At 34.1% G+C, this 21,825-nt stretch overlaps 1 protein-coding gene across 1 annotated transcript in view; it reads left to right on the top strand.

Moving 5' to 3' along the window:
• LOC149782385 (uncharacterized) overlaps positions 1 to 16,426 on the top strand; it is a 28,050-nt gene extending 11,624 nt beyond the window's left edge. The window contains exons 3-5 of the mRNA XM_089934872.1: positions 1,707 to 1,737; positions 14,901 to 15,022; positions 15,889 to 16,426. Coding sequence (XP_089790998.1) covers positions 1,707 to 1,737; positions 14,901 to 15,022; positions 15,889 to 15,938 — 203 coding nt within the window. The 3' untranslated portion in view covers positions 15,939 to 16,426. The remainder of the gene's footprint in view (positions 1 to 1,706; positions 1,738 to 14,900; positions 15,023 to 15,888) is intronic.
• Positions 16,427 to 21,825: the final 5,399 nt, after the last annotated feature.

Genomic DNA, 21,825 nt, shown 5'->3' with positions numbered 1-21,825 from the left:
TTATATTTGGTTATTTAAGTGTTGGAGCACTATTGAATATTGTTTTTGTTTCTTTTTTCCAAGGTTTATACAGAGGAATAATGCAATGTGTTGCCACATAAGGAGGATTTGTCAGAGTCGTTTCAACGTTTTTAATTATCAGACTATTATTTACCTCAGCTGAGAAGATTGGACCATGTTAGTCATTCTTAGATTCTACCATCATTTATGGCCACTGAAATGGGATATTTTAAGTGCATTTCATTCTTTGAATTTACTTCTGTTCCCATGTTTTGTAGTCTTTTGAGTAGGCTTGAAGGTCATTTTCACAATGTATAAAGTATGGAAAGAGTAGTCGATTCATCGACATACATAGGTTTTAGGGCATCTGTCTTTCCAGTGGTTATACGTCTGACATCTGATTAAAAAAACTGGATTTTGGTTGTGTATATCAAACTTGACCTGCTAAAATCCAACTTTTACTACATTTGGTAGTGTTGTTGTGTTGTAGGTAAGTATAATTGTGATGGTGGCCTGCAATTGTATATCTGGTTTAAAACGGATTTGACAAATTACAGTGATGTTGTGGCTGATTAATCATGAAGAGAATATAATGAATCCATGCCAAATGATTCATCATCAGAGTCTGGCAGAGGCTTACTTTGTTTTGGGGTTGGGGTGTTCAGTTGAATTTTCTATTGAGTATTTTCAATTATGGTGTTGTTGTAAATTCATGACCTATGTTCAACCACCCATAGATAGGTCGTATACTTACCAGGTATACTTACCTTCAGATTGATACATTAACTTGCTACCTATTGATATACTTTCTGAATAGGATAAAGAGAGGAAAAAACAAGAGGAAACTGTATGTGGCAACATTCATATCAAGAAAAGTGAAGCGCAAAAGGTTAAAGTAAAATAAAAGTAAAGAAGACTTCATAGGGCTTAGGATGACACGCTGATGTGTCAAGACCATGATAAATCCCAACCACCTGTCTAATAAAAATGGAGGCCATAGTAGTGTGTTGCAATCCATGGGTCTTCTGTTTACTCAACTAGGAACCTTACCTACATTGGTATGGGTAACATCCCATGGTCAAAAGGTTGCCTTCATTCAATCGCCTCTTAAGCATGCAACATGGACTCAGAGGGGGTGATAGCTGTTTGGTTCTAAACAAAAATAGTGCCTCCTGTAAATCCAATACAGTGGCATGATGGTTGTCATGAAGCGCACTATTGTCCATAATCCAATGGTCATGCTGAAGTTGGTTTTGACCACAAGACTTATAATCATGCCTACTTGATCCTAAGTGAAAATGGTGCTAATGTACGATTCAAGATGCAGTATTTTCTTATCTTGAAGTTTAAGAACTTATTTTTGCTCAATAGTGTATCAGTCTTATTGAGGGAGTCTTATTGATATCTGTTGTTCTTGTTTTGGATTGAACACCAATTCCAGAACATATTATGTTAAACATGGTAACCAGTATACCTGTTGGTGAAATAATCAGGGAAAACCCCAGTAAGAGCCACTGACCCATGGGAAGGTACTGGACACTTTTCTCGTATACCCAAATTGGCTGATCCCAAGACTCGAAATCCATGTTGGCACACTAAAGATGGCTGTGATTGGTAGAGTCAAACTGTTTTGAACACTGAGCCGAACGAGGCCCAGGAATCTTTTTTAAATTGCATGTTGGTATTTTTTCAATTTTTTTTTTCAGAACAATGCATGGATAGAGAACACACTCAAAGGTATGTAAACCACAATGCATTATGTTATTCCAATTTTAAGGCTACTAGAATCATTCAAGTTGATAGCTTACATTCAATTTGATTAAGCGTGTCATATACCATTTTAACAGACCATGTAACACTGCCATCATTAATAATATTTCATAGCCTGATACTTCTAACCTGACGATTATTCCGTATGTACCCACAAATAAGCTGCTTCCTTGATAACATAAAACCTGAGCCTAGTCTTCTAAGCGACGTATATTTGAATTATGTCATTGAAAACAATTTATTATATGTAATTTCATTTTACCCATGCCAGAAAACATTCTCAAAAAAATGAAAATAATGTGTATCAATAATTATCAATTTGGAGACGAGATTGTATAAACAATTGGATCTGACATTGAGAAGGATTTTAAAATATTCAATGATTTTTAGTATTAAATTAATGTACATTATACTGAATTGTGGTAAAGACTAGCGAAGCGACCACCAATTATATAAATCATCTTGGCATCATAAGATATCGCTCCATGGTAGTTGGAGCAGTCAACCCGTATAAATTATATCACTGAATATTCCTTTGATAGAAATTATTCTGGGTTAGAATAACTGAAATATGTGGAGATTATCTGAAGATTTTAGTCCCTATGGATGTCCAATTACTTCAGCGATGAGCATCACCCCACCCCCCCATCAACAATGTAAAAGGCTTATTGAGATGTTCAAAACTGGAGAAAGCCTTAGTTAGCTTTTGTGAAGAATTGCTTTGTTATAATATATTACAAAACACAAAACCGAAGCTTTCATTCTTCATGGAAAATTGAGCACATTTACAGAGTACAAAAGTGTGCTTTCTCCATATGTCCATACAACCACCATGGGTCAACAACTTCTGATATGACTGGTTGAGTTCCCGATGGAACGAGTTCTCGCAAGGTGGGTTCTCCATGTTTTGGGGCAAAGTATTAAGCACTAGCAATATACAATGTTTAAATGTGATTATATATGTGCATTAGAATATATAAGTTGGGAAATTAATAACTAGGACAATGACACGTATTAGATCTAATTTTTCTTGCACTTCATGATAAATACATACGCACTGATATGAGAGAGATGTTTTATCATAATTATAAACTGTATTGTTTGGTTACATCACAATTGTCAACTTATTCGTGAGCCTGAGCACAAATTAGATTCAATGCCACCTAAATACAGTACATGCATTTTCTGATAAATGGTACATTTTTCTATAGGTAATGGATCAGTCATTGTATGTAACAAAAATAATTACACAGCATGCTTAATGGTAATTCTTCAGATTTAATTTAAATAAGGTTTGTATGGAGATAATTATTGTGAATCTTTTAACGTTCAAAATGAAGGATAATAGTGTGCATTTTAATAGTATCCCTTTACTCTTTAGTTTTTGTACTGTTTTCTCTCTTTGACACAAACTTCAGGTAAGCATGATCAGTTAAGTACAAAATGTCACGATGAAGGGGTGAAATCTTTCATATCGGGGTATATTTTATTTTGGTTACAAGGTGCAAGAAGAAAACTTAATGGAATAAAAATGCCTCCCTCTCTGTCGTCAAAACAAAACTGTTGAAGAAAACATTTTAGCAAAAGATATACAATTTCCCTATTGCGTGTTATACTGAAATGCGATGCAGTTATGCCCTAATATTCATGAAAGTGGATGTTACCATAGTTTCCTAGCATAATGTCACAACATCACAATTTTTACCCTGTATCTGTAACACAGTAAATTATCAGGTTAGCATCATCAGATGTGGCCAAAAGTCAATAATTATTTTTAAAATGCTGTATGTGGCACCCATTAGATAATTTTACCTACTTTAATTATGTTGAACTGAAAATATGTTGAGTTACCGATAACATAAAATTCGCCATGCTATACTCTGTGAAACAAACTATAGTGCAAAGATGAAGCCACGCTATTGATTTGACTTCATTTTATATTTAGCATCGAAGAAAAGTACAACATTTACAAAATGACCTATTCAACTATACTTCACTTCAACTTTTAGGCTGGCAGATATGTTATTTGCATACACAGTCACATGAAACTTGTTATACCATACTGAGTAGGGTCTATTTAATGGTTTTTCACACAAACAGAAAGTTAAATTTTTCACAATAAAATTATAACAATGAATTATCTTGATAATACAGCATACATGTAAACTGCCCAATGCAATCTGGTTTAAATTTGTCATTATATGTTTAACTTGTTGATAATAATGATTAGTCATATTTTAATGAAACATTTCTACAGGCAGAATTGTTTAAAATTAAACTTCCAAATGATTTGGGTTAATTCCTTGTCTGAGATACCATTATATTAAATTATTTTGAAGTATATTTAAGATTGTACATTTTTAGCCATTAACATTTTTACAGTTGCTAATTATGGTTGTAGCTTCTAAAAGAAAAATTGTTCTTCCACTTGTAACGATTAAATTCTGTAGTCAACATTATGAATTCTACTGATGTTATTTCAATGGTCAACATCATCATTATCATCAGCCGTAGCACCGGTAGTTGTAGTAGTAGTAGTAGGGCATTAAATATACATTCTTAACCATCTCCATTGATGGGAAAACATAAACTTCCCACTCTTTTTAAACAAAAGACACATTAATATAATGTATATATAAAGAAGGTTTGTGGATGAAATAATATTTTAAAACAATATATTTATTTCAGTATGTTTCTATCATTCAGAAACAAGTATATCTGTCAAATTGTAATTTGAGGTTTAATTTGTTCAGTATTTTTGGAGGCTTTGGGTTGTTCAATTAAAACATACATGAGAGCCAGAGAGGCACATTTAACGTGGGCTACTCACCAATATGTGCAATTTATAATTTTCTTTCCATTTTAATATGAACTCTGTGAAATCAAACTATCCTGGCATATATTTTAAAGAAACTGTCCTCCCTGAGTACCATGTATTTTTAAATCGAACAGCCCTTAGCATAATTCTAATCAGTTTCCTAAGATATGAAAACTGTTAAAACACATCTTGAAGGATTTCCTTTGATAATATGTTCTTAACGTTGTGAAGATGCTCAATAGTCATAATGAATTGAGAATGTTCCAAAACTCTCAATTATTTTGTGTATGTTTCACATGAAAGGACCACAATAACAGTCATTACCAGGATCACATGATGTCGAAACCATTTTCATTGACTTCCTCTTATTCAGAATACACAGCTTTAACCAATGTGAGATTGATAAAATATGATTGTTCCTCGAATGGTAAATACTGTCTAATGATTTCTGTTTGATGCATTAATAAATAAATTGACATACACAAAGACGATGCAACAAAATGCATATACACTGAAAACAGCAACCGTTGAAAATCCGTAAGCACTAGAACTATTGCACACTGAAGCCATGATGATATCAAATATCTGGCAGAGTCAGCCAAATACAGGAAGTAAGCTGCAGGCATTAGGCATTTCAGCAGGAATAATAGCAGAAGCAGAACAGACATGGATTAACAAATTGATTTTATGGTGCATACACATAAAAATACAAACATCGAACTTGCCACACATCATTGCCTGTCCTTTATGAAATGCAAGTACACTGTTTAGACTTCACGGAATGAAAGAAACATTGTGCAGACCACAAAGTTAAAACAAGAAGAACTCACAAAAAACTTGAATAATCTCTACCCACATTTGAGAACCTCTAATTGCATGGATGCAGTACCAATATGGTTGCAGTACCTGCACCCAACACATCAATCTTATCTTTCCAACTTTTGCATATTTGTTAGATCAAGAGAGAGGTGGTTGATTAGTCTTGAGAATTAGTATTTAATAAAGAGATGTTTGTTGTTCACCTGAACACTTTTTTCAATCACGGCGTATTTTTACTATCTGAGTATCAGTTTTCTACTTGATCAAGGTATGCATTACTTCACACCCTCTTGTTACAGTAAAACAAACATAGCCATACAACCAGGGTATAAAGCACGAGTCGGGAACATAATGGGTTTTGTGACTCTGGCTACATGCCTCCATACGCCACACTCCCCTGCACCTATTTCCATGTTGTATTCCAATACATCAATTAGGATATTGTTTACACTCATCAGAACTCTCATTTTGTATTGCTGCAGTGCTAATTTCACTGTAACACTCATATAGGTTCCTGTTAGTTCAACATAAAGTTTCAGCATGAAATATTTTTCACTCTCCTACAACCTTGTTATTTTAGGCTGTTTCACTTTTCACCTCTTTAAAAATCAAACAGATCCGAATGTTCATCATGCAAGTAATTATGATTAGCATAGAGAAGGGCTAACACATAATCTCCTAGTTCAGATGTCTTATCCATTGTCACATAAATATACATTTTAATGAAAACTTGAATGCACTTATTATTGATGAACCACCTGACACATATTTTCAAATTGTTTGCATAAATCAATGACATTTTATTATTTATACTTCTTTGACATATCCTTAAAATCTACGATTGGGTGGTCTAGTGGTTAGAGCGTCCGCCCCTAGGTCGGATGACCCCTGAGCTTTGGATATTTGTTATGTCATTTTCACCCATGTCAGGCCACCCTTAGGTTGGTTGACCCCCTGTGCTGCTAAAATAGAGGCTAAACACGGTGTAAAATCTGACAACTACTGTTATTATCGGACATTTATTCACTTTTTAAAAAATAATTGCTACACAATAATATATTAAATTTAAGGGAAAAGAAGAAATAAACTATAAAAAAACAATGTAAATATACAAAATGTTGGTTATATGTATCAATCTACTGTAATTGGAATATCTGATATTGCAGTTAATTTTATTGCTCTAAATTTAGATGAATGATATTCTAGCTTTCATGATACAATGATACAAGATTTATTATCCATCGGAGTGTGTAATTTTGTTCAATGTAATGTATCAAAAACTGAAGGCATTACCTCAATGCTTTCTTTAATTGTATTAATTAATAAACCGTATTATTATAGACATTAGAACGTAACTGATTATGAATCTAATTTCAAACACAAAAGCATTAAATAATTAGATATTAAGACAATGTTTTAAAATTATGTTTGAAACAAATGTAAAGAAATTATTGGGGGAAATGTGTTGTGTTTTTTTTCTTGTTATTCTTGTATACTCATTTCAGAAAGAAAAATATTTTAAACAGAAAATATAATTGCAACAATGCAAAATGCTGGAAACTACATAAACAGAACATATGTGTTTGGTGTTTGGAATCTTTTTGAAAAGGTCATCCATTTTATCCATATTACCAGATTTGTATCTAAATGCAGCCACACATATTTGCAGTCGACCGGTTGTTCTGCTTACAACCTCTGCACCATATTCAGATATCTCGATAGAATTTTAAACTTGGAGTCCAGCAAAAGTTGCAGTCCCCTCCCTGACAAAATGAACTTTGCTGATTAGAATAATTATTGGTTGCCACTGGGTTTAATTTTCGAATTTGTTATGCCTCTGACATGTAGCTCTTAGTTGTCCATTAGAATGTGACTAAATTTTGTCAATCCAAAGACAGATCTTATTCCAAACACTAAGCCAGGCATCACACACTGTCTTACATTTAGCTACTGTCCCGTATGAATTATCAGCTCTATTACACTCCTGAATATAATTACAGTCTTCGTCAGTTTTCCGTTTAACCTGAAAATACACATCCAAATTTGCAAATGGAGTTTTGTATAAATCTCAACATGTCTTGAATTCGAGTTCCAATTCACTGCTTATTCAGCTACACACAGAAAGGAACACAATAATTAAAACTAAAGCTGTTTATTTGATGATTTATAAATAACCACATGTACATACATCTCTGGGCCTTTCTGCCTCAGAATTCAATCACTGTAAATATCAACATATTTTTTTAACACAGCAGCTAGTCAAAGTCTTTGAACTTGCCGCCCAGCTATTGCATCATGTTCTTTCTGGTGTACTATTATAAATGACCACACATACATCTCTGAGTTCTTCGGCCTCTGAATTCAACCATTTTAAATATCAGTATATTTTCCCAACCACCTTCAGTTCAAAAGGTCGTTGAACTTGCCACCCAGCTAGTGTATCATGTTCTTTTGATTTACTGTTATAATGGCAAAATGTAAATCGCGGTTCCTACAGCCACTGAATTATGTCATTGTAAATATCTGCACATCTTATTCATCAACATATTTTCCCACTGAGCAGGTCGCTCAAGCAAGTCTGGCAAGTCTTTGAATTTTCCCGCCATCTATTATATGCGTACGGAAGGACTCCCGTCTAAATGATTTTATGTGTCCCAAATAAGCACATTGCGTCTAAATATGCGTGATTAAGCGTTTTAGAGACCTCTTGCATGTTCTGCATGCAGACATGTCCAGTATCTCCACTGTCATCTTTTGTTGAGAGAAATATATTAACATATTAATAATCTGCCTTGGAAAGCAGCAAAGTATTTTGAGTGCATTTACCTACTTAGTGCAACTTTGTGTCAAAATTGTTTCACCTGTTTTATCCACAGTTGCATAGATACATAGAGAGAACACAACTTGTGCAATCAGATGCACGTGGGACAGTTGAAAGGATTGTCCACTTCAACTGAGAACCCAACTGGAAGACATTCATCATGCATCCACTTCTGGCAGACATTGCAGCAGACCCACACTTGCTGAATTTCCTTTGAAGCCTTCTGATTGAATACACACAAGCAGTGAGGGTATTCAACATCGTTTTCATTACTTGCTTCCAATGTCCACCTGACTTCTTCGTTTGGGAAATTTTTTATTTTTTAATGATCTCTTGGTGTTTTTCTGCAATATTTTATTAGTTTCTTTTATACCATTCTTATCATAATTCTTTCATTTTTTCCTTTCCTTTTCTTTATTTGCTTCATTATTGTTCCTTTCTTCTACTTCTGCTTGGTGCAGCTACTCATATTTGCATCCTTAAAAACACCGCTCCGATGGCCTAGTGGTTAGAGCGTCCGCCTCGGATAGGGTAGTTCGTGGGTTCGATCCCCGACCGAGTCACTCGAAAGACTTAAAAACATGTTACTAACAGCTAACTCTGTTCCTGGTAAAAACAGGTGTTAATGTGGCCTCGACTGTCCTTCCAGATAGCTCAATGTGACCCTGCTGAATCATTGTATTGGATGTGGACTGTCATGCAACATCAGTTCGAAAGTTTGGGAATGCCTTGTATATATGTCAAATATTCGCATAAACGCCAATGCGTTTGATACATCAGAAATACGAGAGATCTTCACCTCTGTATTTCCAATATGTAATGCGCCAAATCATTTAAATCTAGAATGACTTCTGGTTGGCGGGGGAAGATATCACAGTTATCGATGGGCAAAGACTTTTGGCGTAAACATTACCAAAAATCTTAACAAATATAAACCTACTTACTACTCTGCCAGGATTTTCTTCTGCAAATAATTTGCATTCCCTTTTGTAATTTTCCATCAAAGGTTTGAAACTACCCCTATCAAATGGATGCAGCCTGTGTGTTATGTGTGGAGGAAGTGCAAAGAGAATTATGCCTAGTTCCTTATATTTACTGACAACATTTGCCATGAGAACTATGACCATAAATTAATAATAATAATAATAGTCTTGTTGGTGGAATGTACCTCATAACATGCTCATTTACCCAAGTTTCAAAGAGCTCTGAATATATACAGCCATTTGGACTGCTGCAGACTCTAGTATGTGGCACACCCTGAAACATATCACGATCCATACCATGCTTACAAATGAATAGCACCTGTGGTGGGATGAGGAGGCTGATGCACAAGCTGCAACAGTTGTTTTGTTTTATTGCCACTGTCTGTGAATAAGCATCATGTCCAGATATCTATATAATTTTAAGCGGCTTCTGATCTTTCAACCTATCTATTTCATCAGAGTTAAATATGCACTCTGGGTCATGTATCAACTCTCATTTAGTGAGCATATGTGACAGAAGACAGAAGTTGTTCTTGACCACTGATGGCTCCAAACATATTCAATATCAATGGGTAATGATCGGGGCTGCACAGCCACACGTATGGCAATCTTTTAGTAAATCCCAACCACCAGTCATCACCAGGTCTCCCATTTGTAAACTTACTGGGAATATTTCCTTTCATTACTATATTGCTGATTAAACTCAAGATCTGTTGTTCACTTCTTACAAATCTTATTTGGATTTTATCCCTAATAAATTATATTATCCTCTTTTCTTCATCCAAAAATAGTGTTGTTTTGGGTCATGGCTTTCAAGATAGTAACGAAGCGATACGGCCAGTGATCCTTTCACCCAGTGTGCATTTGGGTGCACCAAACTTCTGCCACCTTCAAAATGAACAATGTTTGCCGTTTCTATGCCTCCTGCAGAGACACATATTCCTGTCTTCATCTCACGTTTTCTTTTTTTGTTTTACCCATTTTTTTTTTACAAAACCTTGGTTAGCATATAACAAGCTGTAGAGAATAACTTATACATTTACTTGATGACACAAGTAAAAATATTAGGATTATGCCTGCTATAGTTTTGATGCAAGTTGAAACATGTGAATCGTGATTTTTACTGTACGTACAAAAAGTACATCAAGGGGATTCAAAAATCATTTTAAACAAACCCTTTAACAAAATGATTTACATTTTTATTATTGATGTCAAAACTACCAGAAAGGTGACTACTGTTTTGCTTTCCACTAACATATGTGCAATAAAATAAATTACATCATTTAAGTTTCAAGACAAGATAATCTTTATTTTAAAATTACTAGTCCATGATTTTAAAGCATGGGATTCTTATAAACTTTTCAGCACTTCTTAATAGTGTGTATTAAACAGTATAGGTGAAATGTATTGGTGATAGAGCTGAAACTTAATGAAATATTTAGATAATAATAATAATAATAATAAATAATATTAATCACAAATAAGTTCGATAAAGTATTTTATTTACTTTCTTTCATGAGGGTTAATGTAGAATATTGACACACTTGATTCTTAATTAATTAATCAATTCAACTTATTCTAAATATTATCAATGCAGTTTTGCTGGGAATAAGAGCTAAACCAGCTACAATATAAGTTGTAGTGTTTTTTATCTTCATTACAAGCTTATTTATTTGAAATATTATCCAACCTACCTGCAATTTACTTAAAAAAGTAATACATGTTTTTGAAAAGATAATACTCCGTCGAGTAAACCCCTATATATTTATCAACCAATCAGACTATGTTCAATGTTGGATTCATAAACGATGGCAGGTGTATATTTTTTTTATTTTTTTTGGGGGGGGGAGAAATGCAATAATACAGTTTAGGAAGTAACTATTAGACTACTGTATTTACCTAAAGTTTTCAGACTGAAACAAATAATTACCATTTTTTGTCATCCGAATACATATTAAATTCTTTATTTAGGTATCCGAAACATACAGGTGAATATAGATTGTATCCCCCTCCCCCACGTCCGTAACGAAGTTACCGTTAGCACACATGACAACACACACATGACAACGTGCTGCCATGAACTAAAACAAGTATTTTGTCTAATGCCACGGAAAGGATAATGAATGAAAAACAGGCATTACTTGCCTATTAATGTATATTTGATACATGTCCATCCACCAGAAAACATTGCCATACATATATTAGAGCCACGCTTGTGTGCGCATTTTCCAAAAGAACCGCCATCTTGCAATCCACAGTTTAAACCTCTGCTAATCAGTGATCATTAAAATCTACGTTACAAACGCACGCAAGCTTTATTTCTGTGCAATTAAGATATTAATACAAACTAAATAAAAAGATTTTGGAATTAAGATTCTTAAGATATTTGTGACAGAAACATTTTATAATCGAGAGTAGAAACACGGATACATGTATGATGGCTACACATACAGCACCAAGGATGAGATGCTCCATATGGGGTGAGTGTTGTATGCACGCCTAGGAAGGGTAAAAATAACAAGCGATTTGCAATATACGAGTCGGCATGATTAATATGTTGGTATTTTAAAAAAAAGTAAAGGTGTTCTATTTGTTGTGGTTTTCTCTTCTTTTTTCCACCTAGCCGAGGGTACTTCAAATTGAGCAGAGCTTGCCAACTCAAAACATTAGACTGCTCAAAGAATGTTGTGATGCATGTTGTAGATTTCAAGGTGTCTAGGTGATAATTATTAATAATGCAACTTGTGGGATTTCTTTGACAGGTGTGTTCGACAATAAAAGGCATCCATCTGGATTGCATTAAAAGAGCACACGATGTACCAAACATTTAGCACCCACAATCAATATGTATCGTCTACAAAGTGGTTTATTACCTTTAGAACAATAACTATGCTTAAACCTTGTTATACATTGCCTCAGGGATAAGGGGTTTAAATTGTGCTTCACAATGCCAATGAATGTTACTAATCCATAACGACACTATGATGCATTGTTTAATGGTATAAAGCAGGTTCCATGGTTTATAATCAAAGCCAAAACTGCCACACCTGTTTGAAGTGGTTTCGTGCGTAACAATGTCTGCACTGACAAGCAATCATATTTTGTAGCCGAATCAAGCTATTAAAATATACAGTATAAATAAAATACCCACCACTATCAAAAGTTTATATGCTGGACAGATGTCGTTGTGAAACATAATATTGTTCGTACTGTAATAATTTTGATGGATAAGTTTATCATACGTTATGAAACAAGCAAGTTGCCTAGTTCGACCCACGTGGAGGGACTCCCTTGCCAAAATCGTCTCCAAAGAGGCCCGTAGGCCGTCCACAGAATGAATCAGAATCATTCTGCGGATGCATCACAAAAAGAACCGTTTACCAAGAAAGCTCCTCTAGATGACGAGTCTGATTACGTTGAACCCGAGTGTGCTCTACTAGTTTCTGTACGTGGTAACTATAAACATTATACATTAAAGCAAAAGCAGATTATCGTTAACAATCTGGGAATTAGACTTACAGCAGAACAATTCAAGATTTCGAAATCCACGGTGATCTGCTGATCTGAACTTGAACGGATATTTGCCTAAGTGTGGACGAACCATTTCATATGGACAAGCTATGGAAGATGAGATAGCTCAATGGGTGATCACTCACCGTGACTTGCAAATTCCTGTAAGTGTTGAGGCAATATTTATATATGCCAGGGAGCTTGTCTCAGCAGAATTTCCGGAGAGCAAATTCCATGCCAGTCGTTCGTGGGGAGGGAGTTTCATGAAAAGATATGGGTTTGTGCTCAGAAGCAGGACCTCTCTTGCCCAACTTTTGCCCAAGGATTTAGAAGAAAAGATTGCTTCATTCCACAAGATTGTGATGGATAGATATCAGAAGAATGAGTTTGAGGATACGTTTATTATTAATATGGACGAGACACCGATGTACTTTGATCGTACAACTGGAGGGGAGAAGAGACACACTAATGTCGTTTTAACCGTTGCAGTTTCTGGCGACGTATTACCCCCAATGATTATTTTTAAGGGAAAGAGACATCTTGATCTGAAGGCACCAAAAGGGTGGATTATCGCAGGTGAAACATGGATGGACGAAACGCTAATGCTGCGATGGATTGAAGAAATGTATTTGCAATTAAACAGAAGAGAGTGACCACTATTAGTTATGGACTCGTTCCGGGCTCACATCACTGATGACGCGAAGAAAGAGTTGCGGCGCGGAAATGTTGTGCTAGCAATAATACCAGGAGGCTGCACATCCAAGTTGCAACCTTTTGACGTGAGCATCAATAAACTTGTGAATAGCTACTTCCGCTCCAAATGGACGGAATATATCTGGGATGCTACGAATGCATTAAAATCATCTGTTGAAATCAGCAACTGACGGATTAAGACAGCCAGCAAACATATTGTATTGAACTGGGTTGTAAATGCCATGGACACATTGAAGAAAAAGAGCACAATGATAATGAAATCTTTCAAGGTGTTCGGCATCAGTATCAATGTCAGCGTAAGTGAAAACGCGCTGATCAGAAATGACAAACAATTAAACAATATCGATGATAATAATGATACCGAATTTGAGGATTTTTCGCCCAAGGACCTAAAAAGGCCTATGGACAAGTTACTTGAATTTAATAATATATTTAAATATATCATATCATTAAATCATAGCTCTTTTCATTATGTGATATTGTTATTTATTGTGTTTGGCTTAATATAAAAATGTTTATCTATCTATAACTTAATCTATATGCATACATACATGCATACATACATACATACAAACATACATACATACATATGATAAAGAATTTTAAATTATATTAGTTCATGGAAGTTCATGATCACATTAAATAATTGGCGACCAAATGAAACGAACTTTGTATCGGTTAAATGAACTGCAAATACGCTGTGAATTTTACATTAAAAGAACGCAACAGATCTTCATATATTGTGTCCGAAAACATAAACAGTAGGAAAAATTATAGCGAAGCAGTGTCCGAAAACTTTAAAGGGATTGAAATATTATATTCCCCTCCCCAAAAAACCTTGTCCTGAAACAAAAGGTGTCCGAAAACATGCGGTAAATACGGGGTATCAGAACTGCTGCAACAATCACTCATTTCATTACATAATAAATGTATAACCTTTTCGTTGATCGGATAATCATCACATTTCAAAATTATGGGTGGGAAGAGGTCGGATGTCACATATAATAATGCATTTACTGGTTTCTAATTTGTAGTAGACAACTTCACAATTGTATTGGTTAGTCCGATAATACATGTAATAAATGTTGAATGATAAAATATCCGATTGACGTTTAATCATATTAGAATGTGGTTCATCGAAGACACTATTTAAGTTATAAGGTTAGACTAGCATGGGTGAGTATATTACCAGTGGCTGATCCTGAAGACCAAAATAACAATCTATGTTTTCATTTGACAAACGACTCCTATCATGTTATAACATGTATATATCTTAAATAAGATGAATTACATTAAAAGTTAACAACACAGATAAACATGAGTTATATCAATAACACATTTGGTGTGTTGGATAATATTCAACATTATCCTCATGCATCAATATCTATTTTGCTTTTTATTATTAGTGTACACTAATGTAGCTCTTTTCAGATGCTGTTTAGTTTTCCTTCCTTTATATATCAAGGTTTTCTGAGGCAGCTGCCCCTGAATATGTTAATACAGATTTCCTGAGTGATATTGGCACCACGGAATATGAAGTTCTGCAATCAAGACAAAGAGTGGAAAGTCCGTATGAAGCGCTCAGTGGTACTTCTCATTTCATTTTTATATTTACTTAATAGATAACTTTTGTGTGCAATATTGGATCAACGTCTTAGGACTTTAGTTAAATTACTCCTATGATGTGTTATAAATATTTGTCTTTATTTTGAGCTTTCCTGAGAAACGAAACCAATATTTAAAAATAATATTCAACATATTTCGTTATTGATTCATAATTAAAGACGGGCTTTTACTGAGAAACAATCCAAACAAAATAAATAAACCTCAGAACATGTATAATTAAATACAATTATTGAACAAAGTATATAAATGTTATGATGTTAAATTAATGATTTCTGGTGTCCAGCGTGCGTCAGTGTCAGAGATCCTACGACAAGTGCATAACATGTTTTTATCCCTCTGCTTGATCGTTTTCATGTTAGTGTACAAAGTTAGCAAAGGTAGTTCGTTTGCACTCTAACGTGTGGTGATAAAATAAAAAAAAACAACAAAATATAATCACAAAAGAACTTATGAAGAGCAGGTGAATGTTGATATACGTATATCAATATATGTATGTGCACATAAACACACACACACACACACGCGCGCATATGTATATATATATATATATATATATATATATATATATATATATATATATATATATAAACAAATAAAATGAACATGAAGACTTGAAAGAATAATAAATATCTTTTATGAAGTAATGGTCAAATCTGGACATTTTTAACCTGTTTTTTGTTCAATGATCCATTTACCTAGAAGATTAAAATCTTGAGCTTGGTCAAGTTCATTTTTATTGTTTCCACATGAACAAAGAAGTAAATTGTAAAATATGTGCTGCAGAACAATTTGAGTATAGCATATCTTGTTTTCTTTTTTGTTCTCAGGTGAAGGCGACTATGAAAACACCGTGCAATTCAACGAGATACGGCTATGAATAAGAAGTGATGGTGTTTAAGACAGATAGTCGTCCTGTTTGCAGATACTAATTTAAGCCATCTATCAGTTTAGATTGTCGGTGTATTTCAATTAATATTTATCTTTATTAATGTAAATGAAACTGAAATTATCATTAAAATCATGTATTTAACATTGCAGGTGCCATTATGCGGTCATATGCCAGTTTGCACTATTTGCGCTGCAGAAGGTCATGTAGTAAAAGAGGGAAGTTACATGATGAAAGATAAATATGTTCCATTATTATTCAACGCTGGAAAATAATATAATACACACAATTGGTATTCACATGGTTCATTCGAGCCGAGTTACATTTTTGTAATACCATCAGCATACCCTCAAGAGACAAAAATAATTGTCCAAATACCAGCAGCATACCATCAAGAGACAACAGTATTGTCCATTAACCAGCAACATATCTATAACATGACAAAAGTAATTTTAAAAACTAAACACTTCTCTACACAATTTGTTTCCATGATGAGTTCTAACGCAGTCACAAAGACTCTTATTTTCTTATTGAAAACGAAGCATCTTACCTCAATGATTCCTGTCTCAACCACATTGTATGTTGTGCTACTTTTACAACAATAAATCTCTAGCCACCTCCCAGTTAGGATTTATACTATATATTTTTGTTTTCAACATTGACCATTGAACTTTGCAAACACAAATCACTTGTTAATGTAGACAAAACAAAGCATTATACAAAAATATGTTTGTAATCATTGTTTATCTAAATCAGTATCACACCGAGGGTATAATATTTATCCTATATCCAGGTTGACAAACTTGTAGCGGTTTTGCTTGTACACACATTTGCTTGTATTATGGGTAAGCTTTATATATATATATATATATATATATATATATATATATATATATATATATATATATATATATATATATATATATATATATATATATATATATATATATATAGTAACTGTATAATTAACTGGTTCTTGTGTTTCTCAACTGCTGACATGCCGAGAGTTCAATATACATGTCTTGGTAAAGTTTCATTGTCTATAATGGAGTAAGAGGTCTTGTTAAGGAATCCAAAACTTAAATCAGCCAAAATTTTGTTTTATTTGTCACACCAAAATATAACATCCAATTTTAGCAGTAATACGATCTCAGAATTGTACTTAGCACATGAAAGGATAAAGAAATTAAAATCTTGGTCGCACAATCTAGATTTTAAATTTTTGTGCTCTGAAAATTCTGATATCTTTACAATGTTTTGATTACGCTCATCAAATATTAAATTTTACATTGTTCACTATTACTTCACAGTTAGATTAGTTAGCATAGATCAGCTAACTCGAGAGGGAGAGAATATGCGTGTCTGTGTGGAAAAGGGAAAGATAAATTGAAGGAATGAAATTCAGAATCACAAACAAGTTGAAATAAGATGTATATTTTACAGCGTATTTTTATTTAATCACGTTTAGTAATCCTATTAAAAGCATGTGAAGTGTTATGTAGGATTATAATAGTTTAGGTTATAAAATGTGTAGTCAGATTTAAAGACCACAACATCAGTCAGAAGCACACATTTGTATCGTTGGTATGGAAATCATAGCTAATCACAACCCCTTTACAACTTGATGGAAATTATGGCATTTCAGAAGCTTATAGTAGCTGCTATAAAAAATTGCGATGCGTGTACATTCATTTCTATATTTCTTACAGTTTGTAAGAAATATAAGACGCAAATAAAGCATTTGTTCATTAGCACAGGATAGTTTTTGCTACTGTTAAGACCATTAATATATTCGGCTGCGTTCCCAGAAACGTAACTGTTCCAAGCAACACGAAGAAACAAGGAAAGAACACGAGAAAATCAACCCATGAAATCATATAAAGAGGTATGCCGTTTCTAGGTATAACTTGCAATCTTTTGTCATGAATGTTCACCAACATTTAGGAAATTGAACGTTTTCACCTTGTGACCAGAACCGAAGAGAATGGTGTTACAGCAAGAGTTCCCTACCGACCTCGATTATGAGACGGTTGACTTCTTTGCATCGGAACCATCACCACCACATTACCACGACCTAGAATGTCAACATTGCCCAAGTGCACCTATAGCACCCAAATTGTATTTTCACACTAAACATGCAAGAAAATCTGAATTCCAGAAACTGTTGAACAATATCTCTAAAATGCAGTGGTAGATTTATATAGGTTAAAACAGATTTGTCTACTGAAATCTCCTGTAAGGGTTACATGTAACAAGTGTACTGAATTCATGGTTCTCATGATCACCGACATGATTCAAACTGTGCAACAATCTAAGAAGAAATTCGACATCACTGTGTGTATGATTCATATTTTACTGGCAGTAAAAGTTGCAAATTATTATCCGTTGATTATCTTTCCCCTCTCAAACGAAAAACATACAAGATCACCAACCACAAACACAACATGAGTTTTGGTTGAGCCAGAGTCATAACTAGAGATGAATCAAAGAAAAACAATGTTTAAGAATCAACGCGGTTATTGATAAATGATACAGAAATGCACAAGCCCAAATAACACTGTGAAGTAGACACACTTTTGAAACAAACATATAGTTGCAAGAGACAGTGCACGAATGTCAATAGAGGCAGAAAATTAAAGAGAAAATTCACAAACATGTGATACGTGGAGATCATCGTTTTGGATGACTCAGTTTTCTAGACGGAAGATACATTAACACATAACATCATCCAAAATCCTCTTATTACTAATATCAACAGATTTCTTAGATACACATCATATTGCGAGAAATGCAAATTATGGTTCACCATGAACAGTTATTTTGTTACTGATTGGCCTTCGATTATTCGTGTTCCTGAAAGAATAGTAATAATTCAGTGTGTGTTAATCTCGTTACGATAGACGTACACTTCAATAGTTCAAACATACCGGATATTACTTGTGAATAACGGAAGACAGGTTAAATATATGAACACAAACTTCATTCTGTTTGTGTTTTTCAAAGGACAGAAACGATTACGTGCTTGTCACGTCTTGGATTTAGATCATCATGATTACATTTAGATCATTATTGTTACATTTAGATCATCATTGTTACATTTAGACCATCATTGATACGTGAAAGGACACGACAACGAAAACGACGAAATATATATATCTGCTCTTGCAAATGCTCTCCAGACCTGTACTTCCATATTTATGCCAATTTTATACTTTGTTCTCTCTTTCTAAACTTTCTCCGCCTCACCAGGATTAACAGATCTCAAAATCTTTCACGACTGATGACCCTCAAGATTAAGATTTTGTAATTAAAGAGGAGGCGCCATGAAGAAAGAAACATGAACCCCTAACAAGAAAGTTAGGTTTCAATTATTACATTTTTTGTAATTAGTTTTACATATTTTCATTGACTGAACATCCATGTCCTAGTGCTATATCTGCATCACTCATACAGCATCGTAAGACTGTTACACTCAGAAACAAGCCGTACCGCTTTGTTCTAGAAAAACGTTATTGCGAAGGTACTCAATATTTAAAGAGCGATTTTAACTGTTATGAAAATCATAGTCAGATCATAAAACGATGGATCAAGCATAAAGTACTTTCAATTGCAAAACCGAAACTAAGTGATAATTTAAATTTGGGTGCTGTTTATGTTATCGAATTAGTCTGCAAGTTTCTCAATACACAATAACTAAAGAAAAATAAATAAATTTAAGCCAAAATCCTTATAAATAGACTCAGTCATTAAACTATGTTGTTTAATGATGCAACCATCTGAACTCTGTTTGACCTTTCTATCAGCTTTCCACAGAACCCTAAAACCAGTAACGTTTGCTGTATTAACCCGCACAGGAAGTGTATTCATGGGGGCAAATATGTTCATTTTCGTATGAAAACAGTCATTAATTTGACACACACACACAAGAAATGCGAGAAAGGTGGTTGCCAAGGCAGCAGCATTGATCTGATAAATTGCATGTTATATCACATATGCTAACCTGGGTTAAACAGTTGGTGGACTCATGCACAAACCAATGATACTGCACTCATTTATTGATGACGTAATTCACGGGTGCCATGATGTAACTGCTGGACATCTTAAATTATATAAAATCATGCCAAAAAGATGAAAGATATTTTCTACTGGGTTTTATGTTTAAGGACAAATACTTTTGGTTCAAATCCTATGTTTGCTGTGCCAGCGAACCTACAGCAAGTCAATGCCTTGTTTGCTTATAACAGAAGTTTCTGGAGTCTACACAAGAAAACATTTATTTATGATGCATTGTGGAAACGCTCGTCATTGGCATTTTCGGAGACGACATATTAAGGGATAGCTGATTACAACACAAGTTTTCTAACACAATTCTAAGACACATTTACTCGAATCAAACAAAATATCAACTATTAGCTGGTTGTGTTCGGGAGCCAGAAAGCCAGGTCACTCTGCTCATATATAATAAATGTGAAAATATCACCAGTCAGTAATCAGATTGAGCGTTGTCACAATAAACACACTGAACAATCAAACTAAACAAATTGTACCCGCAAAATGATTGGAACTGTTTATAGACACGGATGCCGTTACGCTGATCCTGTGTTATTTCAATAGGCACCAACATGACTATATATATCACTATGACAGTTGTACCGAGACTGAAGATAATTATCAAGATCTAGAATATCCAGATATTGTAGAACTACGTGATACTTTCATGCGAATTTTCCAAGGTGGAATATCAGAAAGAGGTGTTAATGTAAAGGACATATAAATGGGTAGAACCAAAGAAGGTTCCGTCTCAATTGATCTACCTTTGAGGAAAATTACAGTCGCCATAGTACTACCATACAAAGCCGGTAGTTACAGTTTATTGCATCTATTCACACTTGGAATTAATTCAGAAGCTAACCAAGCACACGATTTCATATAGATGTATATGTTGTCTATTGTATCATTTTTCTTTATGTTACGTTTTAGTTCTGTAATACTGCTTGCGTATTCGTTTTTTTATTCATGTGTCACTTTACACGTATGTAACATTCCAGACAATGATTACAATCACTGAGGTGTGTAAATATGTCATTCAAATAGTCGATTGCTAATGGATCATATTGCACAATCTCCTGAGACGGAATGCTGAAGAGCCATTAAATGTAACTGACCATTATTAAACTATGTTTATAAGAGAAAACTATAGTACAGTTCACACCTTGTCTGAATCAGTGACTGATAATGTTTGTAGGGTCTGTGTTTATTTGACCTTATTAACAATATTGTACAAGTACATGTAAATACTGATAGGTAACTGGTATACTATTTTCGATTGACTTAACATGTATGCATTATTACTGCCTCTTCTGATGTTGTAGTCATTACTGATCAGCATACTGTCGTACTGAGTCATGTTGTCAAAAGTGAACAGAGAAATTTAGAACAAATTAAATTAAAAAACAAACACAAAAACATGGGATACTTTTAAATGTTCAATGATTGAGGACAGTCGTATTTTTAGGGGGAAGATATGTAACAGTGCTAGAGACCCAAGCTAATTATTAAGTTAATGTGAGCATGCTTTTAGATGAGACGATAGGGACACTAAGTCTTTGGGAAGCAGATATTCGGGAAGATTGAGAAAAAGCACTGAAGCCGGAACACCTTGTTTAGAAATGCATTTCTCTGATCCCATTTCATTTTAAATGATATCATACTCAGGAGAGGAGATCTATTGCTAGCAGTAATGCAATTAGCTTTAAATATCATTCAACACGTCTTTCTAATAAAAGTAACCTAACATTCCACACTAGAGTACAACCGATATACATTATCAGTTGCTTTATGTTTTGCTCTTCATTATCGCTTAAGTTCCATCAGGAAA

Source organism: Sinohyriopsis cumingii, chromosome 15 (genome assembly GCF_028554795.1).
Source record: "Sinohyriopsis cumingii isolate HCF-2022 chromosome 15, ASM2855479v2, whole genome shotgun sequence".
NCBI classification, from domain to species: Eukaryota; Metazoa; Mollusca; class Bivalvia; order Unionida; family Unionidae; genus Sinohyriopsis; species Sinohyriopsis cumingii.
The sequence above is the reverse complement of the archived record's forward strand: the minus strand, read 5'-3'. Positions and strand labels throughout refer to the sequence as shown.